Source organism: Tenrec ecaudatus, chromosome 14 (genome assembly GCF_050624435.1).
Source record: "Tenrec ecaudatus isolate mTenEca1 chromosome 14, mTenEca1.hap1, whole genome shotgun sequence".
Classification (NCBI taxonomy): domain Eukaryota; kingdom Metazoa; phylum Chordata; class Mammalia; order Afrosoricida; family Tenrecidae; genus Tenrec; species Tenrec ecaudatus.
This window is the reverse complement of record NC_134543.1, coordinates 125,264,856-125,287,093: the sequence shown is the minus strand read 5'-3', so window position 1 is coordinate 125,287,093 and position 22,238 is coordinate 125,264,856. Positions and strand designations below refer to the sequence as shown.

Below are 22,238 nucleotides of genomic sequence, written 5' to 3'. Positions count from 1 at the left end.
TGTGAGGTGCTATCTGACTCAGAGGGACCCTAATATGTACACCCGAACAAAATACTGCCCAGTCCTTCAACATTCGCCATCCTTCCTACAGGAGAGCCTGCCCATCAGGAAATAAGGAATTAAAGGCAAGGAAGGAGAGGGATTATCTCTGCCCCAGTTTATAGCACTCAGCGCATTATCACCTCAAGGACAGACAGTAGTCTCAAAACAGTGATTTTAAAGTAGCTTTAAAGTAGCCAACTGTGATTTTAAAGTAGCTTTACATTTCTTTAGCCAATATTTAAGAAACTCTAATGAAATACATAGCATAGTACTAATAAACATGCAGACAAACCACTTTTAGGAACAGAAGATGTACAAATATTTTTCCTACTTAAAGAATACACATCAAAAACAAACAAAAAGAATATACATGAAGTAGTAATTTTTCATAAGATAAACACGTTATTTATAACATTATATAATTAAGGATATAAACAAACCAAAGCTTATGTCATTCATACTCTGTTTACTCCACAGTAAAAAGGGAAAATTTTGTCAGGAGAGTGGAGGAAGGGTGGGTTGGAAAGAGGGAATCCATTACAGGGATCTACATGTAGACTCCTCCCTGGGGGACGGAGAACAGAAAGATGGGTGCGGAGAGATGTCAGACGGTACAAGATATGACAAAACAATAATTTATAAATTATCTAGGGTTCATGAGGGAAGGCGGAGTGGGAAAGAGGGGGGGGGGATGAGGAGCTGATACCAGGGGCTTAAGTGGAGAGCGAATGTTTTGAGAGTGATGAGGGCAATGAATGTACAAATGTGCTTTACACAATGGATATATGTATATAGATTGTGACGAGTTGTATGATTTAAAATAAATAAGTGAAAATTTAATCATTCCTTATATTTTTAGATTTAGATTTGTTTCTAATTTCTAGCACTTAACCAGGCCTCACATAGCACCTGTACGCAGACCAAGAGACGGCTGCTCAAACAAAACCATGGGAGAGTGCAGAGTTTAAAGCCAGGTAGGGTATGTGTCAGAGTTGTGGAACTTGAGAAGCTGGGGTGTAAGAGGAACGCTGCATAAGGAGGAAGACTCGTCCATAATCTGAGACATGCAGACTACACAAACTTGCGTGCTGAAAGGGAAGGGAGTTTGAATCATTTACTAATGAAGAGCAAAGAACAGATTTCAGTATGGATTACACATCAATATTAAACATATCCTCACAATCGGACCAATAAACAACACATGATGAATGGAGAAAAGATGGAAGATTCAGGGATTTCCTGTTATTTGGCTCTACAAACAACACCCATTGAAGTAGCAGTTATGAAACCAAACAGCAAAGCCTGGACAATTATGCTGCCAAAGAGCTCTGTAATGTGCTCAAGGGCACTTCACCAAACCCACTGTCCTCAAATGTCCAATTGTCTCATGGGCATTGCAAACACTGGGTCATGAATAAGGAAATCTTGAAGAATTTAAGCACTTAAACTATGGTGCTAAAGAATATTGAATACACCATGGAGTTAAGAACAAATACATCTGTCTGGGAAGATGTCCAGTCAAAATGCTCTTTGGAAGTGAGAATGGCGAGCCTTCAGCTCATGTACTTTGGACATGTGATCCAGAGGGGCCAGTGCCTGGAGTAGGACATTGTGCTGCTTGGTAAAGTAGGTGGTCAATGCACAAGTGAAAGCTCTCAGTGAGACGGATTGGGACCGTGGGTGCAACAATGGCGTCCAACATAGCATTGACTGTGAAGGACAGCACAAGACCGGGCAGTATTTCATTCTGCGGTCCTTAGGGTAGCTCTGAGTTGGAACCAACCTGACAGTACCTAACAATCACCACCACCACCACCTCCACCTCCACCTCCGCCACCACCACCCCCCAACCCCAATCCTTGTTAGTTTTCTTTTTAACATCTTGTGGAAGTCCTTTTCCCCCTCGTCCCTTTCAACCAATCTTCCTATTGAAATTTAATGTACATTTACTTCCTTTTTAAAATTCTAACTTTAGTAATACTAATTTCCTTCCTATTTTTGCCTTGTGCTTTATACGTGATAGTTCTAAGAGCCAACACTAGATTACTAAGGACAGATATTCAAGCTATATTCATATGGCTCCTAATCAAGTTACAAATAAACCACATAACTAATCATCCACTACTCCTGAAATATATACTAAACAAGGGTGCTTTCCATTTTGTGGAAAGTTCCATGGTATTGTAATTCCATTTTCTCGTGAAGCTTTTGAAGATCCCTCATATTAATAAATTACATATACAGATACATAAGAACTTCTATATTATGATGTGTACATTATTGAAAGAAAAGATGCCTTGTTACTCATTATATCTTTATACTATTCATGAAACTAGGATATCAAAATACCATATACACATAGGGTGAGGTTCAACATTACTGATACTGGGCATAATACATATTTTGTAGTCTTCCTGGTAAGACTTGAAGTTTTTGTCCACTTTACTGGACCTGAGTCAGCTCCCTGCCATCAAGTTCATTCTGACGCAGAGCAGCCCTGTAGCACAGCGCAGGCCTGTCCCTGTGAGGCTCCAAGATTGGATCTCTGTACAGGAACAGAGTCTCAACTGTCTCCTGAGGAGTGACTGGTGGTTTCGAACTGCTGACCTAGCAGTTAGCAGCCCCATGCACTTACTATGCGGACCTGCATAGTCCACGATTTTATCAGGTAGCCCGTACTTTCACCTTGTTGTTGTTTGACGGGCACAGAGCAGTATGTGAGTCTGCCTTTTTCTTCTTCACTGGTTTGTGCGTTATCGACAGCAGCATTCAGACCTGAGGCAAAACTCTCTTAAGGCGTATATTCCCATTTGATGAGGGTTGCTTTGGTTAAAGCTACGTAAACCCACCTAACAAAAACCGCAATCTACTACAAAAGGCTAGAAGTGAACCAAGGGTTCAGCCGCCATCTGTAGACCCTGTGCAGGATGTGTTTGGTTCATGACTCTACATCACTGGCAGCAAGTATATTAAATATTTACCAAAGCTTACTTTTCAGATAAACAAGGTAATACAAATTCTTTCAATCCACAGTTAAGAGACCACTGCACTAAAAAACTAGGTCTCCAGCAGATTCTAAATAAATGATTTTCTTATTACTGAATAAAAAGCAACATCCCGTTTGTCTGGTTTTCGTATATGCTGTGCAGAGTTACGACTTAGTTCCATCACATAAATCAGACTTTGTCTCAGTAAACACAATGTAAACATAATGTGAAAATTTGAGGGAACTGCTTATATGACAAGTTTTGTCCACACAGGAACGGTTCCCTTAATCATTCTTTTTTTAACAGAACAAGTCACTTGATTTATTATTCACAAAAGCTTCATCTGTATTTATTTAGTGTTCTGACCCTGTGCTTGTGCCTTCAACACTCCCCCCACGATGTTCTGCTCCTCAGTGAGGCCAGCCCGCTGAAGCCTGTCTCCGACACGTGTATTCAGCACCCATGGGCCCACCATAAGCCCTGTGGAAGTGTTTGTGGTTTGGGACAATCTCGTGAGAACTTGGGTCTCATAGCACGGACCCCTCCAAGTCGGCCTGAGCACACGCCACGTGAGGATTTTGGCGCTTCCCCAACCTTCTTTGTAGCAAGGGAAACACTTGTATGACCAGGGGTTCAGGACAGCGAGTTTTGTTCAAGGCTGTCTTGTAGGGCAGCCCACGCCGGTAGCTCAGACGTTGAACCATTGTGAATGCCTCTACACAGCGTCCCTGGAAGAGTAATCATTCTTAATACATGGCTTTAGTACTGTTATCATTTAGTATATGATGGTTGCTGTGTTTTCTTTCTTACTTTACCCACCCCACTCCCAATCATACTTAGCTATTTTATGTAAATGCTATGTTACTAGGTTGAAATTTTCCAATGGCTCTCTATCTACAAATGCTTTCTGTTGCTTCAATAATCTGGGAACATTAATATAATTCATGTTTAATTTTAATAGTTTGAGACAGGTGAAATTGCTTCTACTTGGTAATTATATAGTTTGTATTTTCAATGTATTTTACCAGATAAGATTTGCTTTAAGATAATTTCTTACAACTACTTTTAATTAATGAAATTGGCTTATTTTCTTTTGGAAATCTCTATCATATTTTTTGTCTTAAGTCTTTGAGAATGTCACAGCATTAATTTACTGAGCTCACTATTAATAGTTTGAGGCCGCCACTGTTCAATATGCGATTCACCAGTCACATGCTACTCAGTTACACTCGCAGAAACATTCGTTTCCTGTTGAATTAATGGCCCTTTCACTGCTTAAAAGCTTTCCCTATGAGGACAAGAACCATATATTACCATGAATAGAAACCTCCACGCATGTTGCCAACTTGATCACAACTCACAGCAGCCCACAGGACGTAGCAGAACCGCCCCACAATGACCCTTTGGATGGACTCCCCTAAACTACACCTCGAAACAAATGCATTGAGAATGGCCCAACTTAGAGGTATAGGTTCTTTATATGAAAACTTGATCTAGAAGCAGCAGTCCTTTCCCACCTCCAGCAAATTGGTATTTTAACTTCGAAGTTTTACGTAGGAGAGTGTCTAATTTACATGATAAGCTCAAGCACACTGTGAAAAGCAAAAAGCAAATGTGCATAGTGGCCAGCCTCTCTGGAGCGTGTCTATCATGGCAGACAGCTTGACAGGGCAGCAAAGTAGTCAAAGCTAGTACTCAGAGACAAGTACCAGGTCTCTAGATGTGGAAACAAAGGAATGGGAACGGCTCTATGACATCAGAAGAACATGTTTCTTTGTGGTAGCAGTCACTTTAATGCAAAATACTTCTTTTTGAGATGGTTCTGCTTCAGAACCCAGTCACGAGGTCCAGTTTATGTCTGACAGCGATTTCTAAGCACCCCACACTGTGAGCCCTCTTCTCGTTTTCTACTTGGAAAACCGTAATTTCCCTCTAAACAGATGCTGCCAGAGTCATCCCAAAGCTCAGCTACAGAACCATCTCTGGGCTCTCTCTTCCCCTCAATCTCTCACCGAATCGTAAGTCCTCTTGATTTTAACTTATGACACTTCTGAGAGCAGACGAGTTGGAGGGGCGGTGAGGAAAATTTTTTATTGAATAGTCTTATCATACTTTTAAAAACAAATGTTTAATATTCACAAAAGGGTGCTTTCTAAAATACAAATAGGATCTTGCTTTTTAAGGTCACTAGTGATCACTGACTACCGAGAGCTGTAGTTCTCAACCACAGACCTGAAACCATGTATTTTAAAGTATGTATATAAAGACCTGGACGCTTTTTTTTTTTTAAGCTGGCTGAAATCATGGAGGGTGTCGCAGAGAATAAAAGGTCTCTGATGTTCCAAAAACCCTAGAGAAAAAAGTAATTTCACAGAACTAAAGATGCTTCAAAAGGCCAGGAGAAAGCTTCCCTACTGGAAAGGTAAGCACTGTCAAAAGGCAGGCAGGCAGGTGCACAGAAAGGCTACGATGGCAAGGAAAGCTGGTAACTTCCAAGTCCCTGGGCAATCAGGATCACAGGTACCAATGGAGTGGGCCCGCAGGGTCACAGAGCACTAGCGCTTCTTTGCCCTTGCCAGATTTTCAACGAGACCCTTTTGAGCTCAAGGCGGCTTCCTGGAAGCATACACTGCACAGGCACAGAAACTGACGTCAGTGGATGGGCTAATCTGCAAGTGTGGTGATGGCACAGTGAGGAAGAAGCCATTGCCTGCACAGCACTTCGACTGCACTTCGATTTCTCTTGGTAAAAATGGTATCACCTGCATGGAGGGTCTGATTCATGAGCTCTATACTGTTGGGAAACGCTTCAAAGAAGCAAATAACTTCCTGTGGCCCTTCACATGGTCTTCCCCACGAGGTGGGATGAAAAAGAAGACCGGAAGAAGGTGAAGATGCTGGCAACAGGGAAGACCAGATCAGTAATAGGCTTATTCAAAGGATGGACTAAGGTGTCTGCCATGATTATTTTTTATCTAGTCAGTTAATAAAACAGTGCCTGCTTTCAAGTGGGTGAAATGTAAAAACTTTTTCATACATTAGAATAGACTCAATATTATCCTTATAATCTCTCACCCTCATTACAATATGCTTTCTTGAAAGGATGCATTGGCCAGTGAAGAGCTAGCCAAGAACCTTGCCAAGCCCTCAGTAATCGTGCTTTGTTTGTGGATGCCTAGCTGGCAGAGTACTATAGCCTCTTCCCTGGAGTCCTGAGTTCATCTTAACTCTTGCCTCTATCTGAAGGCCTGTCAAACTCCACAAGACTCCAATGAAGACATTCTACTTCAGACCCATGGCTCTTCCCAAAATAAAAGTGCACCTCTCTAAAAAGGAATTAAGTTCTCAAACACTAGCATCGGCTCTCTACTTCATCCCCTGAACTTCTTTCCGTCAGATCTTGATTTTAACATTACTACTCTTCTCTGCTTAATTTGCACATACTCACACACCTGAACTTCTGCTCTCCCTTTAAAAGCCTATAATCCATCAGGAGATACAAAAGAATGGTTAAAATCCTTTCTCAAAACACAGATTAAGCTGATAAAAATAAGCTTTGTGTTAGGCATTTCAAGTTCTGGCGTAATGGTTCAGAAAGCCTTCCCGTGTTATGGGTAACTTTAAATTGTATCTGTTTCTCGAGATGAGAAAAGCTTAAGCTGTGAAGCAACCTGAGGCAAGTTCATGAGAAGCAAGCATTAACTCTTTGCAACTCTATCCGTTTCCTCCATAGCTAGAGTTAATTTTGACAATTTATATTTCTAAGGAAGTTAGTAATTTTATCCAGATTTCCATAAACATGTAATGAAAAGTATGCCAGAAATTAGCTTCTGTTTTCCTTTGTATTTATGGTTATTTCTCCTTCCTTACTCCAAAACTTTCTACGTGTATTTATTCTTGTCCCCTTTTTCTTCTCTTTTTTTTACCGTTTATTTTTTTTAATAATTTTAACAATTTATTAGGGGCTCATACAATTCTTATCACAGTTCATACATATACATACATCAATTGTATAAAGCACATCTGTACAGTCTTTGCCCTAATCATTTTTTTCTCTTTTCTTTTTTTACATTTTATTAGGGACTCATACAACTCTTATCACCATCCATACATATACATACATCAATTGTATAAAGCACATCCATACATTCCCTGCCCCAATCATTCTCAAGGCATTTGCTCTCCACTTAAGCCCCTTGCATCAGGTCCTCTTTTTTTTTTTCCCCTCCCTCCCCGTTCCCCACTCCCTCATGTGCCCTTGGTAATTTATACATCGTTATTTTGTCATATCTTGCCCTATCCGGAGTCTCCCTTCCCCCCTTCTCTGCTGTCCCTCTCCCAGGGAAGAGGTCACATGTGGATCCTTGTAATCAGTTCCCCCTTTCCTACCCACTCACTCTCCACTCTCCCAGCATCGCCCCTCACACCCTTGGTCCTGAAGGTATCATCCACCCTGGATTCCCTGTACCTCCAGCCCTCATATGTACCAGTGTACAGCCTCTGTCCTATCCAGGCCTGCAAGGTAGAATTCGGATCATGGTAGTTGGGGGGAGGAAGCATCCAGGATCTGGGGGAAAGCTGTGTTCTTCATCGGTACTACCTCGCACCCTAATTAACCCATCTCCTCTCCTAAACGCCTCTATGAGGGGATCTCCATTGGCCGACACTTGGGCCTTGGGTCTCCACTCTGCACTTCCCCCTTCATTTAATATGGTATATATATATACATATACATATACACATACATACACACACTTATATCGTTGTTTGTTTGGTTTTTTTTGCATGATGTCTTATACCTGGTCCCTTGGCACCTCGTGATCGCACTGGCCGGTGTGCTTCTTCCATGTGGGCTTTTTTGCTTCTGAGTTAGTTACCAGGCATCAAAGAACAAAAAATCATATCATTGACTGCACACCTCCATGATAGGATCGGTGAAGACAAATGGGTGCATAAGCAAATGTGGTGAAGAAAACTGATGGTGCCCGGCTATCAAAAGAGATAGTGTCTGGGGTCTTAAAGGCTTGAAGGTGAACAAGCGGCCATCTTGTCAACCTTTTTCTATGGATCAAGTTGATTGCAACTGAAGGGGGCCATGTTACAGGGGAGAACTGACTACCGTGCTGTCGTGGCTAAAAGCTTGACAGAAGCAAGTTGTCAGGCCTTTCTTCTGTGACACTGCTGGTGAGTTTGAACCATTAACCTCTCAGCTAGCAGTCAACTGCAAATACTTTTCACCACCTACAACACTTTCAGTTAAGGAGCCCCTCTGGTGTAGTAATTATGCACTGGATGGCTAACTGCTAGGTCAGCAGTTTGAAACCAACTGCTCCAAGGAAGAAAGATGGGGCTTTCTGCTCTATCTCTGCTTTGTAGTTCTTCTTCTTAAGGGCTGGTTAGTTACTAATTCCTTTGGTTCCATTCTCTTATTGGTTACTTTTCTTTTGTAACTTCTGGAGCTAAATACTTGTCTACTTTCTTTTCAAGCACCGATGAGATGTTGAAAGTAACTGACTATTTGCAGACCTTAAAAAAAAAGTATCCATATGGTACTCGGAGCAGAAATAGCCCAAGTCATATGCAAAATAAACAAATAAATGAAACAACAGAAACTGCTTTGGAAATTTAGTTTCCCAATTATTAAACCACAGGAAATAAGAGAGTAAACAGTAGAATATCTACGAAATAAAAGAATACATTCCTCTACCTTTATTTCTATTCAAAAATACAAAACTGATATATTTACATATGCAAAGGGATTACTTTTTCATATTATATCATCCTACCATTTTACCTTTCCTGAGCACAGTATGAATTGAATGTTCTATCAAGTAGATTACGAGTATTTTAAGGCCATTTTCCATTTTTGTATCTCATCCCAAACTTCCCCAGCTCTGAGTGCGTCACACGAGGACAGCACAATCTCTACCTCTCTTTCAGCGCTGAGACCCTGCACTGTTGGCACTCCTGCTGCCCGTGCTATGGGACTTGTCCCCCAGCCCCACATCAGACTCTTGAAAAACTAAGCAAGTGTCCACAAGCCACATTTCCTTCACTCCTATGAAATACGGCAAAAAAATCATACACTGAAGCTGATTTTTTATGTAACTGTAAGTAAATCCTTCCATTACAAGCTCTTTATCTCCTGGCTGCAAAGCTATCTTTCCTAAATATATAAAGTCAGTATAATACTAATATGAAAACAAAAAAGCTTTTGTATAAAAAGTGCCCCTCAAGAAGGGAGCAGGGGCAGGTCCTCCACCACTAGTGCAACTTCCTTCCACTCACTAGTGTAACATTTTGATAACTGCAGGCAAATTTGACCACAGGCTTTACTATGAATGACAGATGGAGGACACTGGAAAATGACCCCCCAAAAAATGCTGTTAGCAGAATTTATTTACTTCAGTATTTCAAACCAAGAGTGGTAAAACCCCCAGAGAGCTCTCTTAGAAAGCAAGCTTATTTTAAAATTATCTGTTATTAATTTCAGATGCACTAACATCAAGTAAGCCAATTATGGGAAATCAGAATACATGCTAAGAAACCCCACATCCTTGTTAAAAGTAGAAAAACACAGCTTATAAAGGAAGAGCCTTTTATGTTTCCAAACCACCCATTTCAACTTTTATTAAAATCATTTTATTGGGGCTCCTACAATTCTTATCACAATCCCTATGTACATCCACTGTGTCAAGCACATATGTACATTTGTTGTCATCATTATTCTCAAAACATTTGCCTTCTACTTGAGCCCTTAATATCGGCTGCTCATTTTTCCCCATCCCTCCCCACTCCCGCATGAACCCTACATAATTCATAAATTATAATTATTTTGTCATATGTTACACTGTCTGGCATCTAACCACGCCCTCTTTCTGCTGTCCATCCTCCAGGGAGGAGGCTATACCTAGATTCTTGTAGTCGGTTCCCCCTATCCCACATTCCCTCCATTCTCACCATTGGTCCTGAAGGGATCATCTGTCCTGGATTCCCTGGGTTTCCAGTTGCTACCAGATTCAATTTTTAAATAAATAAAAGCCTCCCAATTTTCTAATTTGAAAATGCTGAAAGTCTGTGTCCAATTATGATTTCTTTGATTGAAGGAATGTTTTAAAGTACCATCTGTCTTAGACTTTGGGACTCTACTTATATTTTACCTCAGGTAAAGAACAGTTTGTCCTAATAATGTGGCATTGTATATACTTACCTTCCTGACAGGATTGCTGAAGACAAAAAGGTACATATGGAAACGTGGTGAAGAAAGCTGATGGTGCCCTACTATCAAAAGATATAGCGTCTGTGGTCTTCAATGCTTAGAATTAAACAAGTGCCTATCTAGCAGGAAAGAAACAAAGCCCACGTGGAAGCATATCAGCCTGTGTGATCATGAGGTGTCAATGGGTAGAGGTATTAAAAGTTAAAATAACACACAACCAAATCAATATCAAGGGGAGTGGATATAGTGGAGACCTCAGAAGAGCCACATGGAATGGAGGAAAAATCCGGAGTGTGGTGTGACACTGATGAACCACATAACTATCCTCTAGTTCTTTAATATTTCCTCCCCTTATTATTAAGGTCTTTCTGTGAGATATTCAATCATGTTACAGACAGTGATGGGAGTAATGGTTACCTGAGGATCTGGGAAGGAGGTACGTAGGGCAGAGGGGAGCTGATGGCACTGATGATTGTACAGCCCCACCTGATGGGATTGAACCACAGAACTGTATGGGAAGGGAAGGGGTATACTGATAGTTTATTGTGCCAGCCTGGCCAATAAACACAAGTAGGATTAACTGAAAGACAGAGGGATAAATGGTTCGATGAGCCTCACCTTGCTTGTTCTGTGCCTCAGTTTAAAGGGGTACACTACCTGTGGGATGCACGATTGGAATGTTCATCTCTGGAGCTGGGGACCAACAGTTGATGACAGTTGGGGACCTGCCTTGCTGTTTGCTGCCTGGAGATATACAGCCCAGCTCTCTCTACAGAAGGGGACTGGCAACTGGCGGCTCTCAAGCCTTAAAGGACTGGTAGTGTCTCACTGCTTTATAATTTAACTGTTAATTTCTTGTATTATCTATCTGTATATAATTTAATGGTTCATTTCTTGTATTATATATCTATAAATATATTTATATATAATTACTAGCAATCTGATTTGTCTCTCTAGAGAACCCTGTCTAACACAGAAGGGGTATACTAGAATGAGTAAGATATGTCAGTAAAAATATTATATACAAAAATAATAAATACTATCTCCCTGAAAAGGAAAATTCTGATAATTTAGTCTTACTATTCTTGTCACACTTTTATATTCTCAAGACTTCAGTTATTGCTGATAAAGAACAAAATTGCCAAGACTGAAAAGTTAAAAATGATTTGTTGTTGTTGTTCAGGATTTCAAACCTACTAATTCCAAATATCTACCTACTTAAGAAATGAACAAAAGTCTATTTTTGACATTTCTTTATTTTCAATCATGATTATGCATACCATACACAATTCCATTTATGCTGGTTGGGATAGGGACACGAGGATGAGAGACAGAAAATATTATTTTAATAAGGGCTGGCCCCAATCCCAACTACTAAGTGGACACCTGCCCCTCCCACCAGAAGAATTTATTTCAAAAGACGGCATTGAATCTGCAGCTCCAGGAGAGGGACATATCTGATTGGAGCACACGGGGCAGATGAAGGGGGAGGAGGAGAGAGTGGAGCACATCGTGGTACACCAGGCCTTGAGGATGATGATCCCAATTAGAGCAGCCAGTCCACACAGAGAACCACACGGCCAGCCCCACTATGAGACATGACGCCCCTCACTGACCCATAGCCCTACAGGAGACAACACCAGAGACAGTGTGAGAACTGCACCCAATCTGATCCCGCCACACTGAGGCAAAACACTAAGGGGGTGCAACAGAACAGCAAAGGAATGGAGCGGCAAGATCCCCAGGGAATGCTGAAGGTGGACTTTGGTGCCAAGGCGTGGTGCCCCAACAGACTGGACTAGAAAACACTCCTAAAGGCCCACAAACGATCCTTGAATTAACTACAAGCTTTTCTTTTATGTTGTGTTTTGTTTTGTTTGTCATTGGTTTGTTGTTGTTTTGTTGTATATTGTTACTTGGTTTTGCTCTGTCTTGTTTTTGTGTGTTATTTTCTCTGCATGTCTGTCTAAATAAGATAAGCTGGATGAACAATCTGAGGAGAAAACAAGGGGACCGACAGTTCTGGGGGGACATGGGAGTGGGGGAGGGGATGGAAAGGAAGTGGTGTTAACAAATCCAGGGACTAGGGAACAACAAGTGATCCAAATTGGAGGTGAGGAGGGTGTGAGAGGCCTGGTAGGGCATGATCAAGGGTAATGTAACCAAGAGGAATTGCTGAAACCCTGGTGGGGACTGAGCATGACAGTGGGACAGGAGGAAGGTCAAGGGAAATAGAGGAAAGAGCTGAGAGGCAAGGAGCATTTATAGAGGTCTAGATAAAGACATGTACATATGCAAATATATTTATGTATGAGGATGGGGAAATAGATCTATGTACATATATTTATAGGTTTAGTATAAAGGTAGCAGAAGGACATTGGGGCTCCACTCAAGTACTTCCTCAATGCAAGAATACTTTCTTCTATTAAATTGGCATTCTATGATGCTCACCTTCCTGACACAACCGCTGAAGACAAAGTGGGTAAGTAAGCAAATGCAGTGAAGAAAGCTGATGGTGCCCGGCTATCAAAAGATTTAGCATCTGGGGTCTTAAAAGCTTGAAGGTAAACAAGTGGCCATCTAGCTCAGAAGCAACAAAGCCCACATGAAAGAAGCACAACAGCCTGTGTGATCACGAGGTGCCAAAGGGATCAGTTATCAGGCATCAAAGAAAGAAAAATCATATCATTGTGTGCTCACCTCCCTGATACGACCGCTGAAGACAAATGGGTGCATAGGCAAATGTGGCAAAGAAAGTGGATGGTGCCTGGCTATCAAAAGATATAGCGTCTAGACTCTTAAAGGCTTGAAGGTGAACAAGCGGCCATCTAGCTCAGAAGCAACAAAGCCCACATGGAAGAAACACACCAGCCTGTGCGATCACGAGGTGTCAAAGGGATCAGGTAACAGGCATCATGAGAACAAAAAATTTTACCATAGTGAATGAGGGGGAGAGTGCGGAGTAGAGACCCAAAGCCCATTTGTAGGCCACTGGACACCCCCTTACAGAAGGGTCTCAGGGAGGAGACGAGCCAGTCAGGGTGCGATGTAACAATAATGAAAAATACAATTTTCCTCCAGTTCCTAAATGGTCCTCACCCCACACCACTATTATGATCCGAATTCTCCCTTGCAAGTCTGGCTAGACCAGAGGATGTACACTGGTACAGACAGGAATTGAAAATACAGGGAATCCAGGGCAGATGATACCTTCAGTACCAGTGGTGTGAGTGGCGATACTGGGAGCGTAGAGAGAGGGTGGGTTGGAAAGGGGAACCAATTACAAGGATCTGCATGTGACCTCTTCCCTGGGGGACGGACAACAGAAAAGTGGGTGAAGGGAGACGTCAGACAGGGCAAGATATGACAAAATAATAATAACTTATAAATTATCAAGGGTTCATGAGGGAGGGGGAAGCGAGGAGGGGGGAAAATGAGGAGCTGATGCCAGGGTCTTAAGTAGAGAACAAATGTTTTAAGAATGATGAGGGCAATAAATGTACAAAAATGTGCTTTACACAATTGATGTATGTATGGATTGTGATTAAGCATTGTATGAGCCCCTAATAAAATGATTTTAAAAAAATAATAAAGTGAACACTAGCTCTTATATTCAAATCTTGGGACAATTTTCATTTTTATTGAAATCACCATTTACCTCTACTTTGATATCATGTTAATTTGGTATATCCCCTAAAGGAATGAGCTCGTGTCAAATCAAAATTATTTCCTTTGGCACTGCTTTCCTTTTTGAAATAGTGACACATTTTATGTTGCTATCCTTTGATAATATGTGCTTCTTCTAGATGTCCTGTTTATGTCAGATCTGAGGGAGTTTCTCTTGGGAGGGAAAAAATAATACAACTATGCTGTGATTAAGGAGGCTGGGCAGTGCAAACACTTAGGCACTCACTGCACACCACAAAAGTTGGTGGTTCAAACCCACCCAGCGGCTCTGTGGGACAGGCCTCGGTGATGAACCTCTATAAAGGTGCTCACTTAGAACACCCCCAGGGGCAGCTACACCCTGCCACATGGAGTCACTCTATGTCTAAACTGGCATGGGAGCACCCAGTAACACCACCTCCAAGATCTAAATTTTCTTCAGGAAAATATATTGTCACTGGAGATCCCCTTGCAGAGGGGTCTAGGGGAGGAGAAGAGTCAGTCAGGGTGCGATGTAGCACTGATGAAGAATACAGCTTTCCTCCGGTTCCTAAATGCTTCCTCCCCCTCAACTATCATGATCTGGATTCTACCTTGCAAGTCTGGATGGAGCAGAGGATGTGCACTGGTGCAGATGGGAGCTGGAGGCACAGGGAGCCCAGGGTGGATGATACCTTCAGGACCAGGGGTGTGAGTGGTGATACTGGGAGGGTGGAGGGAGAGTGGGTTGGAAAGAGGGAACCGATTACAAGGATCTACGTGTGACCTCCTCCCTGGGGGGACGGACAACAGAAAAGGGGGTGAAGGGAGATGTCGGACAGAGCAAGATATGACAAAATAATTTATAAATTATCGAGGGCTCATAAGGGAGGGGGGAGTGGGGAGAGAAGGGGGGGGAAAGAGGACCTGATGCAAAGGGCTTAAGTGGAGAGCAAATGCTTTGAAAATGATGAGGACAAAGAATGTACAGATGTGCTTTACACAATTGATGTAAGTATGGATTGTGATAAGAGTTGTATGAGTTCCTAATCAAATGTTTTAAAAATATATGCAAAACCAAAAAAAAAAAAAAGAAAGAAAATATATTATGTGTGGCTCTTCAGTATTCCCAAAATGATCAAAGGACACAACATGATTGACTTAGCATGACTTTCCCTATCTGTGGAAGTTAATAAAATTCAAACTTTCCAAAATAAATTGCCTACTCTGCACAACACACTGACTACAGCAGATGGGGAGATCAGAGATTTGACTACTGCAGTCCCCAGAATTTCTACCAATAACGAAGCATGCAGCAGAAGGGACAAGATCACATCTAGCTTCAACAGGGGCTTGGGCAGGAAAGTGGGAGATTGGTAATACTTTTATAAAGGATGGGATACAAAAGGGCTTCTTGGTAGAAGAAAATACAGAAAAATGAAGTCTTAGTGTATGTTACAACTTCTTCATAGCACAGAACACCCTGGGAAAAATGCTTTTCATAGGCTAAAGTCAAAATATTTTGACTACAAGCGAGTACGTTAGACCGAGCACAATGGTATTTTCTATCTGGAGCACATCATTCAGTCTAACCGCAATTTTGTGCGCAAAGAATATGCATGCACGAAATTATGCCAGTGCATTGGGAAATGACATACAAAGCTTACACACCATACAAAAAGAGGAAATCTTTTATTTCTAATTATAACGAGGTGTGGAAACAGTGTTTATTTAAGCTAGCTTCACCAGCTGGCAAATATCAGAGATTCCTCGTAGGCCATCAGTGTAATCAGGGTGATTCCCTGGCATCTTGTTCTCAACCTCATGAATGAAACAGTGATGTGACCAGCTGCAGCTCCCCCTTCCTGCATTCAGCAGGTGTCTACACACTTGCAGTTCTGTATCACTTCACACCAAAGACTGGCAATTGGCCAAGAAGTCCCCACCACCGCATATACTTCCCAACGTTTCAGTTCTCCCATTTACTAATTTAATAATGAAACGATATGTACCTTTAGCATTCCACCAATGCCAAACAAATTAAATCCCAATTTAATAAAAGTACTTTCTCAAACGCTTCTATATGAAGACATGAACACATATAGCCCATACAAATTCAAGGAGCTCCATGAGTAGACTTCCACTTCACTATTCTTAAAATCTCAGAGCTACGATTCTAGTCAGAAAGAGAGGAAACACCGAGCTTATCCCCCTGAGAAGTCCTACCCTGAGCTGAAGAGACTCCTGGAGGCCACCTTCCAGGCAAGTAAGAAACTAAACCACAGGAAGAAAGTGCACAGCAAAGCCACGCAGACCGAAAGAGCACCGCTGGCCTAAGACCAACGATGAAAGACAGAGAAAGCAGGGAAGCAGGCGGAATGGAGACAGGGAGCCCAGGAAGGAACAGGGAGGGGAGGGTGCTGACACACTGTGGGGTGGCGACCAGTGTCAGAGAACAGTCTGTATAGGAACTACTGATTGGGAAAATGAATTTGCTATGGTAACTTTCTCCTAAAGTGTAAGTTACAATATGTTACTTTAAATTATCCTATCCCCATAACCTAACAAATAGCAAGAAAGCTTACTGCAAATTTATAGCACCTAAACATGTCTTTGTATTTCCAATCATAGTGGTTACACGTTGGGCTGCTAACCGGGAAGTCTACAGTTCAAAACCTCCAGCTGCTCTGCAGGAGAAAGATGAGGCTTTCTACCCCGTAAAGAGTTACAGTCTAGAAAAAGATTGGCACAAACTGTGGCAATGATTTTGAGATACGTGGATAATGATCTTCATTTTTGTGGTCTAAAGCAAAAAGACTTACAACAACACATAACCACATGGCTCCGCAAACTAGGTGGCTATGTCTTTCTCGTACAGAAGTTTCTAGAAGGAAAGGAAAATGCCAATGAAAATATTTCAACAGTTTGGCTTAACTTTCAATGGCAGGAGTGTTTCATAAGAGCGAACCACAGAAAACTGCACGCTAGCCCTTGTGTCGTGCTTGGTGGGTGAGGGGCAGCACAAAAGAGGAAGGCCCTCAAGGAGACGGCTTGACACGGCGGCTGCATGGTGGGCGCAAGCACGGGGACAGCTGGGCAGGAGGCGCAGGACCGGGCACGGCTCCATTCCGTGGTGGGTGCGTGGGCTGCCATCAATCTGAGCCCACTTGATGGCACCTGACACCAACAGCAGGCCCTGTGTGCTCACACAATCTCCATGTATCTCCAGCCTGCCTTTCCACACAAGGAGGACTAAAAAAGTAGTGAATTAGACGGCCGAATCTTAAGACATTTAACAGCCAACATTAAGAATGCTAAACCTGTTCAAAATTTCAAAGGCCTATGGAACCACTGACCTCTCTTCTCGTTTTGATGGACACCTTTTACAATGCCCCATCCACTATGTAGGGCGACATAAAAAGGATGCACACATACAACCACGTGAATCAAAATGAGATGTGACGTTTAATCCCCACCCCTGTCCATTACTGCCTTTCTGTGACATACAAAGGCAAGGAGAAAAAAATCCCTTTGCATGTAAACTTGTTTTTTTCCACCAGAAATGTAAACAACTTTTTGGTCTTTAAAAAATGTTTTTCAACAACTTTTGGAGCAGAAATAAAATTGACTGAAACAAATATTTATTCAGCATCATTTCCTAGCTAAGGCCATAAATATACTTCATATTGACATAAACTGACAAAATATACTTACTGACCTTTAAGCATAGAAAATGAACATAATGTTGTTTTGATATAAATGTTAAGCATCATTTGTAGGATAAGTAACCTAACTTTGTTCTCAAGTATTGCAAAAGATAGGTATTTTATGAAACCGACAAGATTATTACAAAGAAAGAATAGAGCCTCTGACCTTTAAAACAGACTAGAACCTGTAAAACACAGTCTAGAACCTGTACAACAGTCGAGAACCTGGACAACACAGACGAGAACCTGGACAACAGACGAGAACCTCTACAACACAAACGAGAACCTGTACAACACAGACTAGAACCTGTACAACACAGACGAGAACCTGTACAACAGATGAGAACCTGTACAACACAGAGTAGAACCTGTACAACATAGACGAGAACCTGTACAACATAGACGAGAACCTGTACAACAGACGAGAACCTGTACAACACAGACTAGAACCTGTACAACATAGACAAGAACCTGTAAAACACAGACGAGAACCTGTACAACAGTTTAGAACCTCTACAACACAGACGAGAACCTGGACAACAGACGAGAACCTGTACAACACAGACGAGAACCTGGACAACACAGACGAGAACCTGGACAACACAGACGAGAACCTGGACAACACAGACGAGAACCTGGACAACACAGACGAGAACCTGGACAACACAGACGAGAACCTGGACAACACAGACGAGAACCTGTGCAACACAGACGAGAACCTGTGCAACACAGACGAGAACCTGTGCAACACAGACGAGAACCTGTGCAACACAGACGAGAACCTGTACAACACAGACGAGAACCTGTACAACACAGACGAGAACCTGTGCAACACAGACGAGAACCTGTGCAACACAGACGAGAACCTGTGCAACAGACGAGAACCCGTGCAACACAGACGAGAACCCGTGCAACACAGACGAGAACCCGTACAACACAGACGAGAACCCGTACAACACAGACGAGAACCCGTACAACACAGACGAGAACCCGTACAACACAGACGAGAACCCGTACAACACAGACGAGAACCCGTACAACACACACGAGAACCCGTACAACACAGACGAGAACCCGTACAACACAGACGAGAACCCGTACAACACAGACGAGAACCCGTACAACACAGACGAGAACCCGTACAACACAGACGAGAACCCGTACAACACAGACTAGAACCTCTACAACACAGACTAAAACCTTTAAAACACAGACTAAAAGGCTCTATGTGAAATTCTTGACATTTATCTCCAGGGGTGGAGAAGAGGATGAAATTGTATTGAAGAAAGACTACTGGTGTGTAGGTTTTTGTTTTTTTAAATAAAGATGTAAACATTGTGATGCTTATGTGACAAAATGTTAACTGGAGAGTAGGGCTTTGAGTTTGATCACATTATCCTACTATGAAAAAAAGAAGTAAGAAAGGTATGATAATGAATGTTCACAAAGCAGCAGAGCCTTCTCATCTCCCAGTCCTAGAGGAAGGAGGGTGGGGGAGAGAAAGGAAGGCCTACCTGCTGAAAGGCGCAATGCAACAAAGTAAAACCAGAAAGATAAAGCCAGGCGTCCGATGGCTTCAGCTCCCAGTAAACCTGACAATTCTGAAAGGGGAGTTCAAGTGCAGTGTGGAGACCAGGGAACGGGGAAAGGACGTGGCAAAGTAAGAGAGTGCGTGCATATACAGTAAGGAAGCTCATGTCTACCAATATGAACTTACCAGTATGTACTGTAGCTACTGCAATCCATACACACCGTGTGCTGAGCTCTCTCTGGCTTCTCTGCTTTTTTGTGGTTGGTTAAAGGCACTTGAGCATCTTCATAATGTTTTTTTGCATGGCCATTCACATACCTGACAAAAAAAGTTTTTTTTATTTTAATCTAAAATCCAGCATTACTTTGGAAGTTAAAACAGTAAAAAAAAAAAAAATGTAGGTGCTAATCAAGCCAGAATGCAAAAAGAATACTTTTTTTTTCTTTCTTTTTTAAGAATACTTTTATAAGAACATTCACTCAGTTAAGCATATCTTAAGCTGAATACTTAAAACAGGCTCTCTCTTTGCAACTATTAAAGTCAACTTTTAATTATACACTAAACTAGGGCCAGACCAGGAAAGGCATTATCTATGCAAATCAGCTTCAATACCCCTGATGCTATCACTCAGAAGCTCTTTTCCTGATGTTTTTGCTGTAGCTTTATTTCCTTTTTCGTTAAGCTTTTCCTTAGACCACTAACCACCAATTCAGGCTGTTATCAAAGGGAAGCTTTATAAACTAAATTACTCAACCACTTCCCACAGGGTCACAAGCTCTGTTCTGGCCCCTGAAGGTCAGATATAGAAACAAGATAATCTTCTACCTCTTTCTTATCAATATAGCTTCAGATATTTTATTTGAACATCTGAACTCACACTGAAAGGGGATTGTTAAGAAATGTTCTATATAAAATACAAATCATTTTAAGCTTATATAAACTGTTGTTTATGTCGGTAAAGGTAATAGAAAGTTGACAATATTCATAAAAATGTGTACAACTTTCCAACCCTGATTTATTAAATCATTGTAACAAGAAAAACAGGGGTTGATATGCACACAGTTTGTATCCAAATTGATTCACACCTTCACCTGAATAACATACAATGTTGCAGCTAAACACTACTCTGGGCAACCTTATACAAAACAAACATCCCCAGTCTCTAGATATAAGCCAATCTACAGAGGGCAAGGCCAACTTACAAAGTTAGGATAGTCGAAACAAATGTTTGTGGTAAATGGTGTTCAAGTCAAGAGGTTCAGGGAGCTAGGATATTCTCATGGTGAGGCACCCGCACGGCACCAGCAGCAATGCTTACCTTGGGGAAAGGGGGAGGACACAGACTGCAGAGCCCAGGCTGTGCCAGGAAGGCTGGAAGCCTTAAAGATGCCGCTAACCCACTAAGCACAACTCAGAGTCTGCTGGTGTTCTGGCCCACTACAGTCGCTACTGCGAGTATAAGCACAAGTAACATTTGGGTATACGTGGGTGCTGTCCAAAAGGTGGACTAACAAGCATCTTTAAATAGAAGAGTCTGCGCTCAAAAAGTAGACCGCCTGGCTTCAAAAGTAAACTTTGACGATGTCTGGCTATGTGAGTTTGGGACAGTTACTTAACCTCTCGGTGCTTCATTTTCCCCCTTTAAAATGGTGATAAAAGTACCTATATCTCATGGGCTACCGGGTGATAAAAATTAAAGGTTGCATATGTTGACAGTGATTTTTTATTAATGTTCTCCTTTATTTCTAACTATTGATTCAGGATCCAAGCAACATTATTGCTTAGAGAGTGACCTTAAGCACATTAAGCAACATAACACTTTATTGCAGAAATCAGAAAACATCCATATTGAACTTAAAAACTAAACTCCATGGTATTATATAAACTCAATATCTAATCAACTCAACTTTTTATACTTATTTATAGTAATATTTATAGTACTGTACATGATAAAAAACGATAGCGATGTTCATGGAAGTCTTTTCAGAACCAAAGAAAAAGCTAAAGTGAACAATAATATTAAAAGGGGCATCACCACGATAGATAGTGCATATAGTTCAGTTTATCACACAACTCCAGTGTCTAAGTGAACTGCATATTTAAATAGTTAATAACAGTAGCTGTCAGTGATAATGTAAGTATGATAACTACTGACTGAGAGTAAGATTAGCAATGCTGTGGCTACTGCCCAATATCAGTCAGAAAAGAACGGTTTGTTTAGGTTGGCTAACATAACAACAAATACTTCCTTTATCCCATTTTAGATAATAACTAGACAATCTGGCTTATAACACAAAGGAAGTGTCTCATTATACGAAGGGGGTACCCCCCAAATAAAACAGAATTGTTTGTCAAAGCTATGTATTTAAAATTTTTTTCAAAACAACCTTATTATCTTTAAAGTACTCTCCATGACACTTCATACACTTGTCAAATCTGCGATTCCATTCTTGCAAACATTTCTCAAACTCATCAGTTTGGATGGCTGACAGCACCTCCCTCATTTTGTTCTTCACCTCTTCTAAGTCCTCAAATCACTGTCCTTTCATGACCCTCTTCATTTTTGGAAACAAAAAGAAGTCACATGGTGCAAGATTAGGTAAGTGGGACAAGAGGCATGCTGGGTTTTTTGCCCAAACTTGGCGCACTGAGATGGTGGTGTGAACGGGTGCATTGTCATGGTGGCAAAACCAGTCCCCCGTCTGCCACAAAGCAGGCCTTTTTGAACACTTATGCGATCTTTTCAGAACCTCTAAATAGAACGCCTGATTAACAGTCTGACCTGGTGGAATGAACTCCAAATGCACTATCCCCCTCAAAACAAAAGGACAAATGAGCACCGTCTTGATCTTTGATTTCATTTGATGGGCTTTGGGGAGGGGGGTGGGGGTGTAACGATGGCATCTTCCACTGGCTTGAGTGATGTTTGCTTTCAGGGTTGTAAGAACAGCACCATGTCTCATCACCAGTAACGACCTTGGGAACAGCCTGGGCACTCAGAGCTGTTATTTCAAAGCACGGCATGTTTCAGTCAACACTCTTTTCCCTGGTCAGTCACAATTTGAGGCACAAACTTCGCAGTGACCCTTTCTCATTCCCAAATCTTC

General features: G+C 41.6%; 1 protein-coding gene across 1 annotated transcript in view; it reads right to left on the bottom strand.

The window, feature by feature from the left end:
- The window catches only part of USP3 (ubiquitin specific peptidase 3), a 108,282-nt gene that overhangs the window by 46,813 nt on the left and 39,231 nt on the right, over positions 1-22,238 (bottom strand). Inside the window, exon 3 of the mRNA XM_075532318.1 lies at positions 19,318-19,449. Coding sequence (XP_075388433.1) covers positions 19,318-19,449 — 132 coding nt within the window. The remainder of the gene's footprint in view (positions 1-19,317; positions 19,450-22,238) is intronic.